The 20,480-nt window shown below is 45.8% G+C and overlaps 1 protein-coding gene across 1 annotated transcript in view; it reads right to left on the bottom strand.

Moving 5' to 3' along the window:
• Positions 1 to 8,157: 8,157 nt before the first annotated feature.
• ARHGAP25 (Rho GTPase activating protein 25) overlaps positions 8,158 to 20,480 on the bottom strand; it is an 87,827-nt gene continuing 75,504 nt past the window's right edge. The window contains exons 7-11 of the mRNA XM_028497036.2: positions 20,241 to 20,314; positions 17,127 to 17,248; positions 16,123 to 16,319; positions 12,953 to 13,479; positions 8,158 to 10,154 (exon numbers count right to left, since the gene is read on the bottom strand). Of these exons, the coding sequence (XP_028352837.2) occupies positions 9,947 to 10,154; positions 12,953 to 13,479; positions 16,123 to 16,319; positions 17,127 to 17,248; positions 20,241 to 20,314 (1,128 nt within the window). The 3' untranslated portion in view covers positions 8,158 to 9,946. The remainder of the gene's footprint in view (positions 10,155 to 12,952; positions 13,480 to 16,122; positions 16,320 to 17,126; positions 17,249 to 20,240; positions 20,315 to 20,480) is intronic.

Below are 20,480 nucleotides of genomic sequence, written 5' to 3'. Positions count from 1 at the left end.
AACTTTTTGATACTGATTTTTTTTTATCCACAAGAGACCTTTTCATCTGCTATAAGTAATAATAGTATCTTCAATTACTAATAAAGAACTATCTTAAGATGGACCCCTTGCAGATCTCTTGAGATCTAAGGAACTTCTTTTCCCCTCTGTCTCTGAGTTTTTACCAAGTGACTTATAACAAGCCTGGCAGGCCTGAACTTCCTCATTCTCAACAGCTAGCCTTCCATTTCCGCTCCACCAAGACCTCTGTTGGAGAGTCATCAGCAGCCTGTGTGGCTGCTCGGTGTCAGATGAAGACTGTGCCCATCGTGGGCTGGTGCAGCCCTGCAGGTGCTAGGCTTAGCAAGCTGCACGTGCTTCCGTGTGGAGCAAAGGGCCCCCTTCCTTGGGGTGAGCAGTCAGGATGGAGGCTTGGAGGGCAGAATTCAGGCTGCCAACAGCAGAGCAAAGGAGCTGCATTTGCCCCCCTCAGCTGTACAACTGCACAGGCAACCCAGAGACAGGAGGCACTCACCCCCCGGAGTTCCAAATGGCGAGCTTTCTCTGCCCCTGCTGACCCTCTCTGCAAGGTCTCTAACCACTGCCCCATCCCACCTTGTCCCAGCCCTGATCTTCAATTCAGTGGTCCAGGAAGCGGCCTCTGCCTTTCCTTGTACCCTCTGTCTTAACTCTTTTCCTACCAGGTGCGAACTTCACTTATGCTTTACTGGGATTTCCAGTAAATCTCTGTTTCCAGTTGGCCAAGCTTGGCTATTAGCCTGTGAAGCAGACTAATTTGCCAAAAGTCAGTTTGTCAGATGAACAATTCACCCAATTACTGGAGATTGTTTGAAGTGTTAGCATTGCCCTCATGTGTCCCCCAATCCATCTCCGACCCCAGAAGCTGTCAGAAAAATGTTTTCCTCTGGATGCGAGACAGTTTGCAGAGTCACAGTAAAAGGCAAGAGCAAAAGCAGAAGCAAGTTCCTTTGCTATAAAAAGGACTTAATGCTGGGCATCCCTGGTGGTGCAGTGGTTGACAGTCTGCCTGCCGATGCAGGGGACGCAGGTTCAGGCCCCGGTCTGGGAAGAAATTAATCATGGTGACAATCATAGAAATTTTAACTGAATTATTCTTTCTGATCAGTCTTTAGAAAATGAAGAGGTATTCTGTATGGGTTTACATTGTTTCACCAAGCATTAGATCAAAATCAGCTGTGACTGTAAGTATAAGTCTTTGTTTTCTGTGTTGAACAACAGGCTTTGATCTGAGATGCCTTCCCTTTTCCATCTCCTGTTCACCTGACTGAGCTAAACAGTTACTTCCATGTTCTTTGAAATCCTGGTTTCCACTGATTTCAGGGACATCTGTTGGGGAAGGCAAAGTTGACAAAGCCAGGATCTCTTGCAGATAACTTAGTTGATGACTCGAGCAGGTCTCTCTATTTCTCTCTCTCTTTTGGTGATAATTTTACATTATCTTCTCACTTCCAAGAAGGGAAAAAGTTGCCATCCTCTTTGAGAGAAGCTCAGCCAATTTCCATTTTGAAAAGGAGAGAAAATTTGTTATTGCCATCTACATAATGAAGGACTTCAAAAAGAGCTATCTTTTAGGGCTTCCCTGGTGGCGCAGTGGTTGAGAGTCCGTCTGCCGATGCGGGGGACACGGGTTCGTGCCCCGGTCCGGGAAAATCCCACATACCGCGGAGCGGATGGGCCCGTGAGCCATGGTGTCCGGAGCCTGTGCTCCGCAACGGGAGAGGCCACAACAGTGAGAGGCCCGCGTACCGCAGAAAAAGGGGATAGTGCTATCTAGTTCTGGGGGTTTTGTTAGGATTAACTCAGTTAATACAAAAAAGGCATTTAGAACAGTCTGGCCGGCAATATTCAGCACCCAATAAAAGTTGGTGATTATTACCATTATAATAATTATTACTTTTAATTTACACATGCATTTAAATCATATGAATTAAACTACACATTGGATGAAAAATTCAAATAACAGTTTAAATAGGAATGCCAGGTAAAGAAGATAGGTAACAATCACTAGGGCCAATTCAGTCGTCCATACCCTTGGTCTCGTCATTTACCTGGGGAGGGGAGGAGGCTGGAGATGAGTTCAATCACCAATGGCGAATGGTTTAACCAATTGTGATTATGGAATGAGGCCTTCACAAAACCCAAAATGATGAGGTTCGCAGAGCTTCCGGGTTGATGAACACATGGAGATGCAGGGAGATCAAGGAAGCTCTGCGCCCCTTCCCATGTACTTTGCCCTGTGCATCTCTTCCATCTGGCTGTTCCTAAGTTATATTCTTTTATAATAAACCTATCATCTAGTGAGTAAAATGCTTCTCTGAATTTTGTGAGCCACTCTAGCAAATTAATCACAACTGAGGAGGGGACGGTGGGAACCTCTGATCTGTAGCAGGTCAGTTAGAGGCACAGGTGACAATTGGTACCTGAAGGGTTGAGTGGGGGAAGCAGTCTTGCAGGACTGAGCCCTTAACCTGTGGGTTCTGATGCCATCTCCCCGTAGAGAGTGTCAGAATTAACTGCTTGTGGTGTTGGAAAAGCACACATTGGACATATTAATTTCAGGTGTGCAAATGAAAAAAAAAACATTTGCACACTTGAAATTAGTTAGCAGGATACTAACTATGAGCCTAAGCAAATTATTTAACCTCTTGAAGCCTGTTTCCTCATCTGTAAAATGGAGATGATACCAGCACCTCCCTCATAGTTTGCTGTGAAATGTAATAGAAATATTGCAGGTAAATCAGAGTCTACCATGCTTAAGTAATAGAAGCACTCAATAAGTATATTATGTTTTTAAAAATGTCCATACAAATGTAGCTCTTCTAAAACACTAAACTGTAGGAGGAAGAATCAGTATTGTAATATTTTGCTGTATCTTAGGTGCAATTTACTTGTGCTGAGTAAAGATATCATTGGCAACACAGCTACCCAGATTATCATTGTGTAGAGATCAACCATCAGGAGTGGAAGATGCTAGATGCCATATGATTGTCATGTATTTTATTTTTTCAGTAATTCTCAAATTCTTTGGGGCATGGATTCCACTACTCTCAGAAGAGCAAGGAAGACACACAATAACGTCTGTCAAAGACTAAGTAAGTATTACGAAGAGCAAGCCAAACAACCGATGTGCACATAATTGAGTCCAATACCATGAAATCCTGCATGAGAATCTTGAATGCAATAGCTGGATTCTGAGGGTATTAGTTTTGTTTAAGGACCAGCATTTCCACAGGTGAGTAAGCTCAGTTGCAGAACAGTGTATTGGCTTTTTCTGATTGGGGTTGTTTTTTCGTTGAGGGTAATATCCAGTCCTAAAATAAACACTATATCTAATCCAGACCACCTGCTTCCTGGTGATCAAGTTCAAGTTCCTGATGAACCTGTTTGTTGGCAGCCCCAGGACAGCTTCTAAGGGAAATAAGGGCTTTGCACCCTAGCTGAAAGGCAGTAATGATAAAAAGCAAGAAGCAGAGGGCAGGTATGGGTAAGCACATCATTAGATGGGCCTTATTTTTAGAGCAGTTCATATGGCGACATTTCCTCTGCTTGCTGATCTACCAGGAGTATTTAGGAAACAGACTACGTGAAACAGACTGAAGACTGTCCGGTGCCCTCTGCTCAGAAGCTGCAAGCTTCCAGACAGAATGGTCTGTTTTAGGCTAAGGTTCCACAGGGCAGAGCATATATTTAATTTACGACACATCTCAAGATGAGGAAAGGATGGGGAACACGTGACCCTGTGTCCCCACCCCTGCCACCACATCCACCTCCGCGTGGAACAGGGGGAGGTTTTTCTCTCTTCCAACTATCTCATTGGCAGTACATCCTTCAAAAGCATCCAGCATGCCCACTGAGGGCCCTTCTAGGCTCATGGGAAGAGAAAAGTGTTTTCTAAATGAATGGAAAAGAGGGTTTAGAATAAGTGAGAAAGTTCAGAGTAGAGAGACTGACTCCTTAGCACAGTAGAACCAGAGGCTCTTAGGAGACCCCAGTCCCAGAGTTATTCCCAAGAGATCTTTTAAGTGTGGAGCCGATGACGTTGGGACCCTGAACTGACTCCACGCAAAGACCAGGTGATGTGTGGCCTCCATCCATCCTCAGGGCGAGCAGGTGGGGTGAGATCCGGGATTGTGGGGAGGCATCTGCCTGCAGATATTTCTCCACATTGATGCTGGGTCCGAAAAGGCAAAATTAGTGACTTTTTTCTGCTGGACCCACACCTGTCTTCTCTCCTTAAAAAACTTGGAATGTTCTTGGAAATTGTATTTTAATCTATCATTACTTAAGAGATCATTTTCTATGTTGTACTCCTCTACATGAGGGCCATAGCGTTGGGCAAATTGGACAGACTTGTGTCAGTTCCCAGCTCTGCTACATTGAAACCTCAATTTTGTCATCTGTAAAATTGGTAGAGTAGCATTTAATCCAAGAGTCGATTTAAGATTTAAAGGAGATGACATGTACGAAATCCTTGGCACAGACAATAAATGGTTCTTGTTCCTTATTAATGGTAGTTCCTGTTATGATGTTGATGACGATACCGATCAAGGATCCAGGATGATATCTGAACATGATGGGCCTTGCAGGCTGGGAGGACACCAATCAGTAAAGGGGAGAAGGGAGCAGAAAAGGTGGTCAAAGTGCCAACTTTGACCAGTTGTCGGCTTTGCTTGAGGGCAAATGAGCTCTCCATCCTGCTACCTGAGTCCCCCTGTCCCCTTTTAAGTCCCTACCTCTTCACCCATCTCAGATTGATTGTACGCCCTGTGCTCTCAGGTGACCAGCGTCCCCCACTGCATTTCCGTGGTGACATCTCACACTCCGTCCACCTCTCCACCCACAACTTACCCCACCAGGCTCCCATTCTAATTACACAGCTCTCTGCTAGGAATCAGATAACTACGTGGTATAAAGATGGTACTAATGATTAATGCAAGTTTCATGGATGTCTCCCAGGAATGTCACATTTGTGGTTAATATCCCAAAGGCTCCTGGTAGAGATTTCTCGATCTACTATGAATCTGAAAGGGAGATGGGTTTAATCAGAGTTGTTCTCAGGACTCTTTAAATCAAGCCCTGAAGTGCTTATCTCCTTTGCCTATGTCAACCCTAAAAGTATAAGCTGAGTGTATCCCCAGGTATTAAGGAAGTCTCAAACTCCTGGGACTTCTTCAATGACTAAACTACTGTTATACTGAAATTCTTTGGTAACATCTTCAGGCTCAGTTTTCCCCATCTAAAAAATGGGTTCATATCCTAAATCCATTTTCTATTTTGTAGGCATCTCTTATCCTAAATGAGTGAACACATGATAAAACAACAAGAAGGGAGGACAGAGAGTATCCTCCAATCAACCGTTGTGTTGATTGGAGATGGGAAAGGGAAGCAGGTAGATTTAATATTGTCAATAGTCATGACTTGAGCCGAACTTAGCAGTTTTAGAACCATGTTTAACAGTCCTGTCTGCATATTAGAATTAACTGGAAAGTTTTTTTAAAAAAAGAAAATTCCCAGACCCCACCCCTAAGATTCTGATTCAGTTGATATGGGGTGGGATCGGAGCATCAGATCCTTAAGGAGTGAGGCCAAGTCTGAGAACCACTGTCTCAGGACAGCACTGGTAATGCAGAGGAAGTGGAAACTGGCATCATATGAGGTGGGTCTTGGTTGTGACCAAGAGCTGAGCCCAGCTCTATATTCTGGAAGCACTTAGCGACTGATGTTCAATGAGTTTCACAGCATGGTTGTGAAACTAGGGAAGAGAACTTTTGGACAGAAGCCGAGAATCATAAAGATCCCTGAACAGTGGATCAGAGGAGCCCTTTAATCCTCTTCCTCACCGCTGCATAAACACTGGCAATTCACTTGTCTCTGAGTCTCGGTTTCATTATCCATTAAATGAACAGGTTAGATTAGACAAGTTCAAGGGTGCCTTCCGGTGCTGTTCTTCTATGATCCTAAGATAGTTTCCAGGCATCAGAGGAGAGAGAGGCTGGCACTGCACAGCCTTGTTGGTATTCCCTGCTCACTCCTTGTCTGAAGTCACTTGGCAGCTCTCTGTTGCTGACCAAAGGCCAGCCTTGAGCAACAGCTGAATCTCCAGAGCAACAGCTGAATCTCCATCCTTGGGGCCTCCCTTCACCCAGGCTTCTCCTGCAGGATGAAAGATTTCATGCCATTCTTGTGAAGGAAGTCCACATGAATGGCAGGAGTAGCCTCTAAGTGATCTCTCTGCTCCTGGGCCAGCACACAGCCTGATGGTATCTGCAGAGGAAGGGGTGGAATGTGGAAGTTTACATGACGTCAGTGCACACACATCCTCCTGTCTTGAGCTGGGAGCCCAGCCGTCAGCTACTGTGCTGTGCTGCATCTTTTTTTTTTTTTTTTTTTTTGGCAGTACGCGGGCCTCTCACTGTTGTGGCCTCTCCCGTTGCGGAGCACAGGCTCCGGACGCGCAGGCTCAGCGGCCATGGCTCACGGGCCCAGCCGCTCCGCGGCATGTGGGATCTTCCCGGACCGGGGCGCGAACCCGCGTCCCCTGCATCGGCAGGCGGACTCTCAACCACTGCGCCACCAGGGAAGCCCCGTGCTGCATCTTTTCGCCCGCTTCTCAAGAGCCTTGGGCTGCTTTGGAGTCCCCTGCTCCATCCTTCCTGAGAGGATGGGCCTCTGAACGGGACTTAAAGAATTGGTCACAGCAACAACAACAAAACTTTTATTGTTTGCATCCTCGGCAGCAGACTCTGTACCAGTGACGTCACATTCCATCTCTCCAGGCCTCAGACTGACCAAGATCCACTGGAAAAGAATTGCTCTGGTCTGTTTGTCGCCCTACCCCCCAGAAAAATTCACATGTAGAAATCCTAACCCCCAAAGGTGATGATATTAGGAGACGTGGCCTTTGGGAGGTAAGTCATAAGGGTAGAGCCCTCACGAATGGGATTAATATCTTACAAAATAGGCCCAACAGAGCTCCCTACCCACTTCTGCCATGTGTGGATACAACCAGAAGCCTGCCACCCAGAAAAGGATCCTCACGTACCTTGATGTCAGACTCCAGCCTCCAGAGCTGTGACAAACAGATACCACCCAGTCCATGGGATTTCGTTAGAGTGGTCCAAGCGGTTGTAGACAGGACTCAACCCAGCCAATCCCCTAATACAAACTGTCCTACCCAGTGCACACACGTATGGAAAACCATCAGATGTGCCTCACGCTTAGGAGAAAATGCCCTAACGTGTCATGCTCGAGGCTGTGAGGACATGTAGAATGTTGGTGGGGAGAGGGCAAGGGGTTTTAACGTGCATATTGCAGACCTTTTGGAGTTCTCAGCACCTGTGCCGGTAGAAGAGAGGGGAAGGCGAAGGAGTGGGTGGCTGGAAAAAGGCAGATTCAGTAGATCCTGCCTATGGCAGGGCTTTGAAAGTAACAGTGGGAGCTCCTGGGTCCAAGAGAGCACCGGTGACATAGGTCAGTCTGGTTCTGCCTTCCAGAAACTGGCTCCCAGGTCCAGGTGAGGCCTGGAGCGACATTGCCATGCAGAGCATAGGTGGTCTTTTGGGGCATTGAGGACAGTGGCCTCAGACCCCAGATCTTCTTCCCTGGCCCTTCCTTGGACTCACGAGGGCCTGGGGTCCTGGAGAAACTCTTTCTTGTGTTCTCCTCATATGGAGGGTGGCACAGGAGCAGCTTAGGCAAGCCAGGTCCCCTCTCGATTGTGAAGGAGACTTGACGTTCTGGCTTCTGATGCTGGACCTGCCGCTCTGTGATCTTGCAGTTCTGGCAAAAGGTGTGGAATGAGAGGTATCACCTGACCAGGAGGGGCTTGGGGATTCAAACATGGGCCTTCCACCCAGCCTGAGTCCCAGCAAGGTCCTATAACGTGGACCCCTAAGCAAACAGGCTTCAGGGCTTCCTCTTTGCTCCTTCAAACAAATGTTCCCTTTGGAACTGTGAAGCTGGCTACTTCCATACTCAAGTCTATATTAGCATTCAAAGGGTCCATGCCAGGAACCCATGGGAGAACATGGCACACGTCTGGCAGAACTATAGACACTCATCAGTGGACATTAGGTGTTCAGGAAGTGTTTCTATGTTTGCTACTCTGTAACTGAAAAACAAATCAACTCCAGGAAATCAAATATTTTATTGCTTTACTTAATAAAGTTCCAAATCAGTCTCCCCACCCCCAATCTACTGTAAGCAAGTCTCTACGAGGAGCTCTAGGTGTCATCCTAGTCCTCTGTCAGTCTGGTCCTTGGGGGGCTGGAGGTGGACAGAGCAGGGCCTGGGTAGCAGGATTGAGAAACACTGACCCCCTGTCCATCCCTTTCACTCTGTGAGTAATATGTCATGGCCACGGGCAGTGGGGAATAACCAGAGTGAAGAAAACACAGAGAGGAGGAGAAAAAGGGAGAAAACGAAGGGAGAGAAAGGAATAAAGGAGGAGACACAGATGCTGCAGAAGGCTAAACTCTCACTGTGGTAACCGGAGATTCCAAACCACTAATTCAGCCACGTGGCTTCAAGAGTTCAAGAAAATTATGGGAGTAATGGGATGAACTATGTAACATTAGTACAGGTAATACCTGCTGGGAAATTGGGCCAGGAGTTTCCAGAGCTAAAAGCACACTTGAGAATATCTACTTATATTTGTTTCTATCTCATCATGATTCAATTTTTGTCCTGTGTATGTTTTATGTTATAGCAATACAGTAGTACATGTGTATAATTTATAAATAAATAAATATACCTATATTGAGGAATGTATGCTCAAATATTTTCTATTGATGGGGTACATGGTCAAAAGAGCTTGGAGACCACCTAACTAGAACAATGACAAAAACCACTAAAGACTCCACCATCCTATCTATCAAGGGCTGGGGCCTCACCAGGGACCTTGGCCAGGGTGGCTTAATGCAGAAGGAAAAGTCAGCTGTCGGCTGGGAAAGCCTCTCTCCCAGTTCTTCTCTAGTGCCTCAGGTCCCCTTAAAGAGTAAAATCACTTGCATTTTGGTGAAACAGGAGAAATATTATTATCATGACTGTTACTATCTAAACACCCAACTAGCATCTAAGGAAGCTGTATCATAGTGGGCCTGCCCTATGCAGTCGTGGCCCCTGAAAGGCAAGTGGGATTGGAATGCAGCCCGTGATCTGCTCATCAAGCCATGTGCCCAGAGAGGGGGTGCATCTGACCCCAGGCAGGGGAGACTTTTACTCTCATAATGGTGTTGTACGGATTGTCAATAGCCCTGCTTTATTTTTTTTTTATTTGAATCTAATTTTCTAATTGCTTTTGCTTTCATAAATCCAGTTTACTGCTTGTTTTGTCTTTGCCTAATACTAATTTCGAGTTTGCGGCCCTGGAGAGTGTGCATCACGGGGGCGGGGTGGCAGAATGGGGTCCTGGCTTCAGTAGGTGCAGCCCCTCAGAACACAGCCCACCGTGGCTGAGAAATCACAAGCTGAGTATCATTTTTGGCCCCTGTGTCTCAGAGACACCCAGAGGCCATCTGACTAGGTGAAATGTTCCACACAGGAAACAAAGAACCAACTCCTCAGTCCAGCCTCTGTTGGGGTCAGCCTGTTGCCTGGGTCCTGGGATGTGGCCTGCAGCAGAGTCGCCATTGGACACAGCCATTCAGCCACGGGAGGTGCCGCTTCACTCGGCCTGAGACCACGGTGGAATAATGCAATCCCTTTGAATACAGCCCCAGGGCTCGGCGTTGTCCACACAAGTCCCTGCTCACCTTTGTCCTCCTGCAAACTCCACTGATTTATCTACTGGGAAATGTGATGTTTTCCCCCCGAGAGTGTCCTCTCCTTCTTAGGGAGGAATGTTGCTTCCTGGCCATCAGCTAGCAGCGAGAAAGGGAGCATTGCTGGGTCTCTGCAGGCTGTCTCCGTGGTGCTCCTGGGACCCTCAAGCATCGGTCCTGGGCTCCTTCATCGATTTGACAAATTCCTTGACATCCTCTTCCAAGGCCTTGTTCCTCCTCTCCACATCCTCCCGGGAGCGCTCCACGTTGCGGAGGCTGATTTCCAAGGCTGCAGACTTCTTCTTCTCCTTCTCCAGGTCTTCACTGAGCCTCACCACCTTAGCCCACACATCATAATTTTCCTTCTCAAGGCTACGAGGAAGGAAAGAAAAGAATGAAGGGACGGGGTGTGACCTCTAGGCTTTCCCTTCAGCCCTGCCCTCAACCCCCTCTGTCCACTTTACCTTCCACATCCCAGACCCATCACAAACCTGTACCTCCTAGTTATGTCCCATCCCCAACAGGAGGACTTCCCAGTAAACCTGAATTCCCAGAGCCTGTCCCCTTTTTGTGTCATTTGTCATCCATCTCATGACATCTCTTGTGCCGTTTTTCACGTCGTTTTGTGTTTTGTATCTCCCACCACACAATGAAGTCTTTGAATGAAGAGACCACCCCTAATATTTACAGACCCACATCACCTTGCATCTGTCCTGCTCAGTGGAAAGGTTGACTGACTGCTGAACCCCATCCAGATTCCAGATTCCCGGCACCTGTGTACACATGCATGCTTTCTCATCCTGCTTCATTGCAGAGCACGGACCAGAGCCTTCTCTTATGAAGGCTCCTGGGGAGAAAGATTTGGAGGATTTGGGGGAGCTGCCCCTTGGGAGCAACTCTCCTGCCAGTCCCACCCTTGCTTCTGAATCCCACTCCAAGTGAAGGATCTGTTGGATTCCTGAATTCGCAGGATTTTCACTGTTACTGGCCAAAATCCTAGTCTAGTCTCAGGTGCCCATCTCTCTCCCTCCAGGCTGTGCTGAATTAACCCTTGGGAGTGAGAGTACATATGACATTTTTGAGCCAAAGGAGGGAATTTCAGGCCTATGAGGAGACTATGATTGGAAAGTGGCTTCAGAATTTCATTCTGTGAGATGCTGCTTCCCTGCTACCCAATGGCCTGCTCATTTTTATACAGAGACTTGAGTTCCTGTTTGAGCCCATCTCTGGCTTCTATCTTCAAGGGCCTTGGTCCATTTTGCAGGCAACAGCCTCCCTTCAGAGCCTTGCTTACCCCTGCCTGTTTCTTCTTAAAGCCAAATTAGTCTCATTCGTCTGGAATGCCACCCATTACAAATTTAGTTTTCTTCTCTGAGTCCTCCATATCCTTCTTGTTTGGGGGGAAAACCTCAAAAGAGACACCATGCTAGATCTTGACCACTGACTCCAGTGGAGAGGTAGAATCTGAGTGGGTTTGGGAGGTTGGCTGACCCGCGTTCGAATCCCAGCCCCACCAATGACTAGCTGTGAAACCTTTTTATACTTCCTACCTAAACTCCCATTTCTTCTGTAAAATGGGGGTATTACCTATTTCACGGGATAACTGAGGGGATTATATGAGAAGGCGTGTCTGAAGCATGAAGCTTAGAGCAGGCACTGTAGGCTGTTAATTCTCCTTCCTCTCCCGAGGATGGAATGGGAGGCTCCCCTGAGAGTGGATTCAGAAGACTTTGTTCCTTTCAGGAGGAGCAGCCACCTCAATGGCAGCCAGTTCTTCCCCACCCTGTCAATGACCCCCGTGCTAGAAACTGGGGCTCAGTGTCTGCTCTGGGGCTGCCTTGGTCACGGCCAAGATGTCACCCAAGTCTCAGAGTCTACAAACAGCTGATTTCAGGTTCTTAGACAAGAAGTTATGTGTTGTTCTAGATGGACAGCCCTCTGCAGGGAACAAAGGATCAGGCTCACCAAAGTCTTCCTTTCATGTACCTGAGTCTCTATGGACTGAAAAGTACCCGCCGTTCGAAAACCCCACTAGGTTCACATTTCGCTAACTTTTGATTAGTGTGACTTTAGGCAAATCTGGATTGAGGTTTCTTCTCAGGAAAAATGAGTGGTGTGAAAAAGATTTCAAGAAAGTAGTTTATCTACTCAAGTGAGCATATCATGTCCGAGCATCTTAGAGATTTGTGTGAAATGGTGGCAATGGCCATGTCACCGGCCTCGCTTCCGTTCACCCCCTGTAGTCTGAGATCGTGAGGAGTTAGTGATCCTGACCCAGTGAAGCCTCAGTCAGGTCAGGGGTGCCCCAGAAGCTCTGCCTCACTTAGGCTTTCAGGTGGCTGGCCAGGCCCTCTGCATTCTCTGCCCTCTGCCATCAGTCACTCCCTTGCTGCCGCCAACCACCGCTCTTCCTCTGCATGAACACTCCAGACCCCTCCCTTCCCATAGCCTCTGCACTTCGGTTCTCTCTGCCTTGCCTGCTCTCCCCCAAACCCACCCCAACCCCTCCCACGTGGACCTCACTAGTTCCCTCCCCTACTTCAGGCCTTTGCTCGAGTGTCACCTTCTCAGTGAGGCCTTCCCCAACCACCCTATGTAACACTGGAACCCCCTTCCTGAGCTCCCCAACCTCCTGCCCTGCTTTATTTCTCTCCCTAGCATTTTCCACCATCTGACATAGCATATGTTTTAATTACCTATTTGTATTCTCCGTCTGTCGCCGCTAGAAGGAAAGCTCTATAAGCAAAAGGGCTTTTGTATGTTTTGTTCAGTGCTATTCTCTAACAGCTGAGATGGTGCCTGGCACATAGTAGATGCTCAATAAATGTTTGCAGAGTTGACGAATGACATTAATATGAAAATTTTTAAAATTTCTCTTAATTCATAAAGACATGTTGATGCTTAAACAACCACTGTTTGGAAACAGTTGATTAAACTACTTAAGCTACATATTTAACTTTTCATGAATGTAAGGTAAAGCTTAGAGTTTTCACTAATTTAGTCATCTCCTCAATGCCTTTGCCCTGTTTCTCATTAGGCCCAACTGCTGTAGATAGCGTCTTCTGTAACTGAAATTTTATAATGTCTCTTCTTTGGCAGAGGAGAACAATCCCTATTGCTTTTAAGATGGAAGGCGAGTGGCTGCCCAGGGCCCTCTGGACATGACTTACTTTTCAATTTGTTCCTCATACATTTGCTTCTGTGTTTCTATTTCCTTTCGCAGCTCCTGGACCATCCTCTGCAAAGATTCAAGTTCCTCTTCTCCGGAGTTCTTTTTCCCAGGCTCGGTTTCAGAGTTTAGGCTGGCAAGAGCATCTCTCTTGGAGTCACAGACCTGGGATGATAGTGTACCGGCTTCATCCCCAGGGGACCCCGGCTGGGTGGGGACGTTATCGTAGGTGGAAGTCCGCTGGGAGTCGAAAAACTGTGGCACACCTTGAGATATCGTTCTCCTGTGCCCATCCCCTGCCTTCCCCTCCAAAGAAGATGACCAGAACTCATTTTTAAAGATCTCTACTTTGCAGCTGTTGGATCCTTGCAAAGCTGATGTCAAGAAGCATTTCCGGTTAGGGAGTGTCTGAGTCCTTTTTCGTGACTGCAGCTTCCAATCTCCTGGCTTTTCCCTGGATGCTTTGTCTTCTAGACACCCATCACTTGGCCGTTGTCCAGTGGGGCTGGTTGCATCTGAGTCGCTGGCCTAGAAAAAAGTGACCACGGATGTTACATGGGTCTTTCCCACACGTGTCACGTTCCCAAGATAAGGATTAGAGACTTGAAAGAAAGTATCTCCTGGCCACACACCTATGAAACTCAATTAAAAGACCATCTCCTAATTTGTCACATTAGTTGATTATCTGTGTGGCATTTTTCCAAAAGGATATTATACTTGAAGAAACTCATACTCTAGAGGTAAACTGCTGACTAAAATCAATTGTTTGCTTGTGGTAAGGGGCCCTAAACTAGGATTCTTTTATAACCTTAGAATGGGGGGCGGGAGGGGGGCTTTTCTAAGTATACCCCAATCCAGAAGCCATATAAGAATAATTTGATAAATTCAATCCACATGTGTTTCCATGACCCATAAAATTAAAAATAAAACAAAGAAACCACCACATGCTAAATCAAAGATGAAATGGCAAACTGACAAACATATTTGCAATGTATATCACAGACAACAGGCTACTCTCCTAATGCATACATAAAGTTCATAAAAATTGAGAAGAAAAAGACTAATATAAATATGGGCAAAGAGCAAGATCAGAGAGTTCATGGAGGAAAACTGCAACTGGCCCTTACACATTAAAAAAAAATGTTTGAACACTCTTATAACAGGAAAAACTCAAATTGAAATTAAAATTACTGAAATATTAGTTCTCATCTAACAGATGGGCAATCCTCCAAAATCTGACAACACACTCTGCTGGCGAAACTATAGGGAAATAGGTTATTTCATGCATTGCTGGTGGAAGTGCAAAATGGCACAACCACTGTTTAACAATTTTAATCAAAATTACATATTACAAATCTATTTACCCTCTGACTCAGCAATCATACTTCTAGGAATTTATCCCAGAAATATATTTGCCTGCGCACAAAATGAGGCATGGTCAAGGTTATTCATTGCATCCTTGTTTGTAGTACAAAGGAGTAAAAGAAACATGTTCATCTATGGAGGTTGGCTGAGTAGATCACGCTACATGCACAGAATGGAACACCATACATCTGCCAGAAACTTGAGGTTGTATGAGGTACTGCCTATGTATTGACATGAAAAGGTCTCCAGGGTATTTGTTAAACAGAAAAATTCAAGATACACAGTAGTGTGTGTGTGTGTGTGTGTGTGTGTGTGTGTGTAGAGGGAGAGAGTGAGCATGTTACGCTTAGTGTAAAAAGGGAGGTAAATAACAATTTACACTCATATCTGGTTATATTTGCATAAAGGAACACTGGAAAGATAAAAAAGAAACTGATAAAGTCAGGGAAGAATAAGGTGGGTGAAGACAGCAGAAGGAGCAGCAGTTCTAAACATATCTCTTTCTTTTGTTTTGACTTTCTTGAGTCATGCATATATATTTTTAGATTAAATTAAAAAGAAAAAGATTGAGCCTTAAAATGAGAAAATCAGGGCTCAAGCTGTCTGTCTGATGCTTCTAGCTCATCACCTGCTTTGGCAACCCCACCTGGAATCAGAAGGACCTGGGCCCTGAGGTGCAAACTAGATCTAAGCCCCACTCTCTACCATTCTACTGCTGTCATCTTGAGACAGCTGGTCAACCTCCCTGAGACTCAGCACCTCAGCTATAAAATGTGGATGATAAATTCTGCCCTACAGAGTAACGATGAGGACTCCAGATGTGATATATTTAAGGTGCCCAGCACACTGCCTGTCCATTGTTGCCCATACTGTTACAATAAATACAGAAACCTGTCAAATGAGCACAACGATGGCTACTCTCAAAGACGTCTAGGATGATTTCATTATATGAAGTATAAACATTTCTAAATATTAATTTGATTTTAGAGTATTAGTAAATGCACTGTGTCCAGGCAGGCGTCACCCAAGAAAAATCACAACTACCACCATCTTTTTTCCAATACATTCTTAATCATCCTCGGGATTAACAGTAGGCAACTGACATTACCTGGCGAACTCGAAATTTTACATTAATTCCTTGACCACACATAAAGAATTAAGCTGCTATATAAAGTTCACACGTTCTTTTAAAAAATATTTGCCTCTATAAATACGTTAAAATATTTGAGCTTTGTAAATTATTGGCCTAAATAGTCTAAACTTCAGAGTCTGCAGAGTTTTTTGACATTGTGAACGTGAGCCCCAACCCTTCAGTACAAATGAGGGGGTTGACATTGCTGAGACAGCTTATCAGGGAATGAGAAATATTACACAAACACATCACATACTCTGAGAAAGGAATCACGTTTCATGGCTTAGCAGGAAACCGTTCTCTCTGGACTTTCACCCGGAATTTTCAACAACTCTCACTAGAACATTAACACTGTGGTATGTAGTTTCCCCATCGAACTTCCCTGGACCGAGTTTGAAAGGGTTTAGAGTGGGCTTTAGTGAGGACTCCCATTGCTTAGTCACTGGGGGATGGGCACACATGTCACTAATCCCACCTCCAGGATACCAACAGAAACTAGATTTTGAAAGAGGCCAGGCTTTCAAGATTCATTCAAATGGGTCTATATCAGCTGTGCCCACTGCCACAGCATTACTCAGGACTCCCTAAATCGCCACTCCAGAGAAGCTCTTACATGGAATGACATGGACTGAAGGAAGAGTCCGATGGAAGGAGGAAGGCTCTCTGCACCTTACCATGTTACTGATGCTGTCTGTCCTAGAAATTGGAGGGTCCTCAGTGGCATCCCAGCCCACAGAGCTTCGCGCCACTGGAGGTTTCTTGGGGTCATTTTTGGGGGCAGGGGGTGACAAGGGTGCATCCTTGGACTTGGGAAAGAGGATTTCATGGTCTCTGATCATCATGGTCATCACTCTTTGGATTTGAGGAGTCCCTGAAAGAAAGAAGAAAGAGATTTGTAGTGCTGGACCATGGGGCAGAGGGCAGGTGGTCCTCAAGGTTCTCCACCCATGAGATGTCTCTAAACTTGACTCTAAAACCACATGGCCCCAAAAGACCTCATTTGCTCCTCACAGGACCCTTCTTAATTGCTTGGGGTAGGAGATTGTGGTGAATGGGATGGGATAGAAGAAGGATATGGCAGTGGGGTGAAAGAGGGTTATTTTCGGCCTATAGTCCTCTGGATCAGTCTTTGATCAGGTTATAGGCAATATGACAAGAAAGAAAATGAAGACATCTTTCTCTCTTGATGTGATCCTCAATATGACATCTGATTTCTTATTGCATGCATAGAGAATGCATACCAGGCATACTGCCTCCCCCAAACCATGGCAAACATCAGTACTCTGTGTCAGGACTCTTGTTCACTGAACCAAGACACTACCTCAGAAGTCTTTTCAGTGCAGCTTTACAAGTAGCCTCTTTGGGAGTTGTCTTATAAAATCACACTTGTTTGCTCTCTCTGGCTAAGGATGTTTAAAAGTACTAAAAGACTAAGAAACACTAACTAACTGTTTTCGTGCTAGCTTATCATACTGCGTGATGATTGGTAAATCTTTAACCTCTGCTCTGCTGTGACCAGGAAAATGAACATAATTCCTCCCTGCTTATTTCACAGGGCTATTTTACAACTCAGACAAGATGATCAACGGAAAATGCTTGGCAAATTGCAGAGCAATTTGGTAGCGATGTCACTGTCTTTACTTCCTCTGCCCTTACCTTCACCACAGGACCAGCGTACCTCTCATGATCACAGCAGGATCTTCGACCTTCGACCTGATGAGATTCACACCAATCACAGTAGCCAGATTGTCCACACTCATCTTGTTAACTCCGCAGTTCAGCTGGATTTCATGGAGAAACCTGTGGGCAACCAGGAAATCCCAGAGTAGGAAACAGGAAGTTGCCACAAGGAAGCACTTCCAGGTACCCACAGGATCCCAGAGGTGGGTCTCAACTCTTTCCTTCTGGTCTCAGGAATGGGACCAGTCTGCTCTGACTACAAGAATTTAGCTTCCCCCTGAAAGATTCAAGATCAAGGAAGAAGAGACACAAGCAACCCAGCTGCTGATGGTGGCACTGGGGCCAGGGGTGGGTGAGGAGTCAAATCGGCAGGAGGCAGGGTCCAGTTCAGGGAGCTAAGAGGAGACAAGAAGGACTAAAAATGGGTGTTTGACTATCCCTGGTCCTGACTTTACAGGCTTCTCTCCCAGGCTCTCAGCACCTATCCCAGCTGAGTCTCCAGAGAAGAAAACTTCATCGGGAAGATCTCAGAAATGGGAATTCATGGTGCCTCCTTGCTCTCAACCTCAGGTTACACCACCAAGCATCTCAGCAAACACATTCTCAGCAAGTGCTCAAAAACGAACACTGAATTTTTGCTGTAATCCCACCTATTTGAGGAATGAAGTTCTCAGATTCACTATCTTAAAAACCTGAAAACATCAGAAAAAAACACTTCTAAATACTGTCTCTAAAAACCATTTTTAAGTGAATCGGCTGAAGCAACATAAAATTCCAAATACAGAGAAATTATCAAATAAGTGGCAGGGGAGGGGTGTCCAAATGAGGAAACATTATGGAATATTATGGAGTCATGTATAATCCTACTTTGTGACATAGGAAAATGCTCACAATACAACATTTAGCCAAAAGAAGCAGGATACAAGTATATATATATTTTTAATTTAAAAATATATTTCTGGGCTTCCCTGGTGGCGCAGTGGTTGAGAGTCCGCCTGCCGATGCAGGGGACACGGGTTCGTGCCCCGGTCCGGAAGGATCCCGCATGCCGCGGAGCGGCTTGGCCCGTGAGCCATGGCCGCTGAGCCTGTGCGTCCGGAGCCTGTGCTCCGCAACGGGAGAGGCCACAACAGTGAGAGGCCCGCGTACCACAGAAAAAAAAAAAAAAATATATATATATATATATATATTTCTAATTTGGTATAAAAATTGTTTCCCTATATTTATACTGATGCATGTGATGATCTATCACAGAGACAAAAACATTCAGAAGGAAACACTCAAATATTAATAGTGACTTTTTCTGGGTGAGGGGGTTTGGGGAAATTTTCATTTATTTACAGTATTTTATATTCTCCTAGTTTCCAAATCAAGCATGTAACTCTTTTATCATCTGGAAACTACAAAAAATTATTTAAAACAAAATAAAAGTAGGGCTTCCCTGGTGACACAGTGGTTAAGAATCCGCCTACCAATGCAGGGCACACGGGTTCGAGCCCTGGTCCGGGAAGATCCCACACGCCGCAGAGCAACTAAGCCCATGCACCACAACTACTGAGCCTGTGCTCTAGAGCCCGCAAGCCACAACTACTGAAGCCCATGTGCCTAGAGCCTGTGCTCCATAACAAGAGAAGCCACAGTAATGAGAAGCCCGCGTGCCGCAACTAGAGAAAGCCCACGTGCAGCAACAAAGACCAATGCAGCCAAAAATAAATAAATAAATAAAATAAATTTTTAAAAAATAAAGATAAATTTCAGCTATGTCTGGTCTGACATGGAGATCCAGGCTCCCAATTCAGCCAGATCTGGGACAATCCACATGCTATGTGTTGCCACAGAGACAGCACATAGAAGGTCCGTCCTCAGAAAGGGAATTAAGAAAGGTGGCCTGGAGTGAATGTCTCTGGGGTGCTAAGTTATGGTCCAGAGACAGGAAGATGGGAGATAATTCTAAAAATATGATAAGGATTCTGGGTTCTAATGCCTGTCCCAGGACTCTGGGCAGCACTGGGGCAGGCTTCAAGGAGGAAGCATGTTTCCTTTTTACGCTGATTCGATTTTCCGGGATCTTTTCAATTATCTTGCGGACACAGGAAACTACCTCAGTGCTATGTGAATAGAGTTGACCTTCCAGAGGTCTGGAACAAAATCTCTTGAGTTCACAGAGATACTCTTTCCTCCTCTAACTGGGAGATTCTTTCTGGTGTGGCTGAAAATTATGGAACGATACCAGGGGCCTCTTACCTGCAGATGTAGCTCAGGAGGCTATAGTTGTCTCGAGGAAGGATGGAGAGCTGCTTCATCAACTCCTGCTGAGCCTGGGAAGAGATTTTTAATGCCAGTAAAAGAGCCTGCTCACTTGCCAGCAATGGGACCCTGGAGCATAATTGGGCAGAGCAACTAAGCCCATGCACCACAACTACTGAGCCTGTGCTCTAGAGCCCGCAAGCCACAACTACTGAAGCCCATGTGCCTAGAGCCTGTGCTCCATAACAAGAGAAGCCACAGTAATGAGAAGCCCGCGTGCCGCAACTAGAGAAAGCCCACGTGCAGCAACAAAGACCAATGCAGCCAAAAATAAATAAATAAATAAAATAAATTTTTAAAAAATAAAGATAAATTTCAGCTATGTCTGGTCTGACATGGAGATCCAGGCTCCCAATTCAGCCAGATCTGGGACAATCCACATGCTATGTGTTGCCACAGAGACAGCACATAGAAGGTCCGTCCTCAGAAAGGGAATTAAGAAAGGTGGCCTGGAGTGAATGTCTCTGGGGTGCTAAGTTATGGTCCAGAGACAGGAAGATGGGAGATAATTCTAAAAATATGATAAGGATTCTGGGTTCTAATGCCTGTCCCAGGACTCTGGGCAGCACTGGGGCAGGCTTCAAGGAGGAAGCATGTTTCCTTTTTACGCTGATTCGATTTTCCGGGATCTTTTCAATTATCTTGCGGACACAGGAAACTACCTCAGTGCTATGTGAATAGAGTTGACCTTCCAGAGGTCTGGAACAAAATCTCTTGAGTTCACAGAGATACTCTTTCCTCCTCTAACTGGGAGATTCTTTCTGGTGTGGCTGAAAATTATGGAACGATACCAGGGGCCTCTTACCTGCAGATGTAGCTCAGGAGGCTATAGTTGTCTCGAGGAAGGATGGAGAGCTGCTTCATCAACTCCTGCTGAGCCTGGGAAGAGATTTTTAATGCCAGTAAAAGAGCCTGCTCACTTGCCAGCAATGGGACCCTGGAGCATAATTGGTGCATCTCTGCAGAAGCAACACTTTGGCAGTCACTCCTGTTCCCATAGTTTTGTGTGTGTGTGTGTGTGTGTGTGTGTGTGTGTGTGTGTGTG

This window comes from Physeter macrocephalus, chromosome 12, assembly GCF_002837175.3.
Source record: "Physeter macrocephalus isolate SW-GA chromosome 12, ASM283717v5, whole genome shotgun sequence".
Classification (NCBI taxonomy): Eukaryota; Metazoa; Chordata; class Mammalia; order Artiodactyla; family Physeteridae; genus Physeter; species Physeter macrocephalus.
This window is presented reverse-complemented; position numbering and strand designations above follow the sequence as displayed.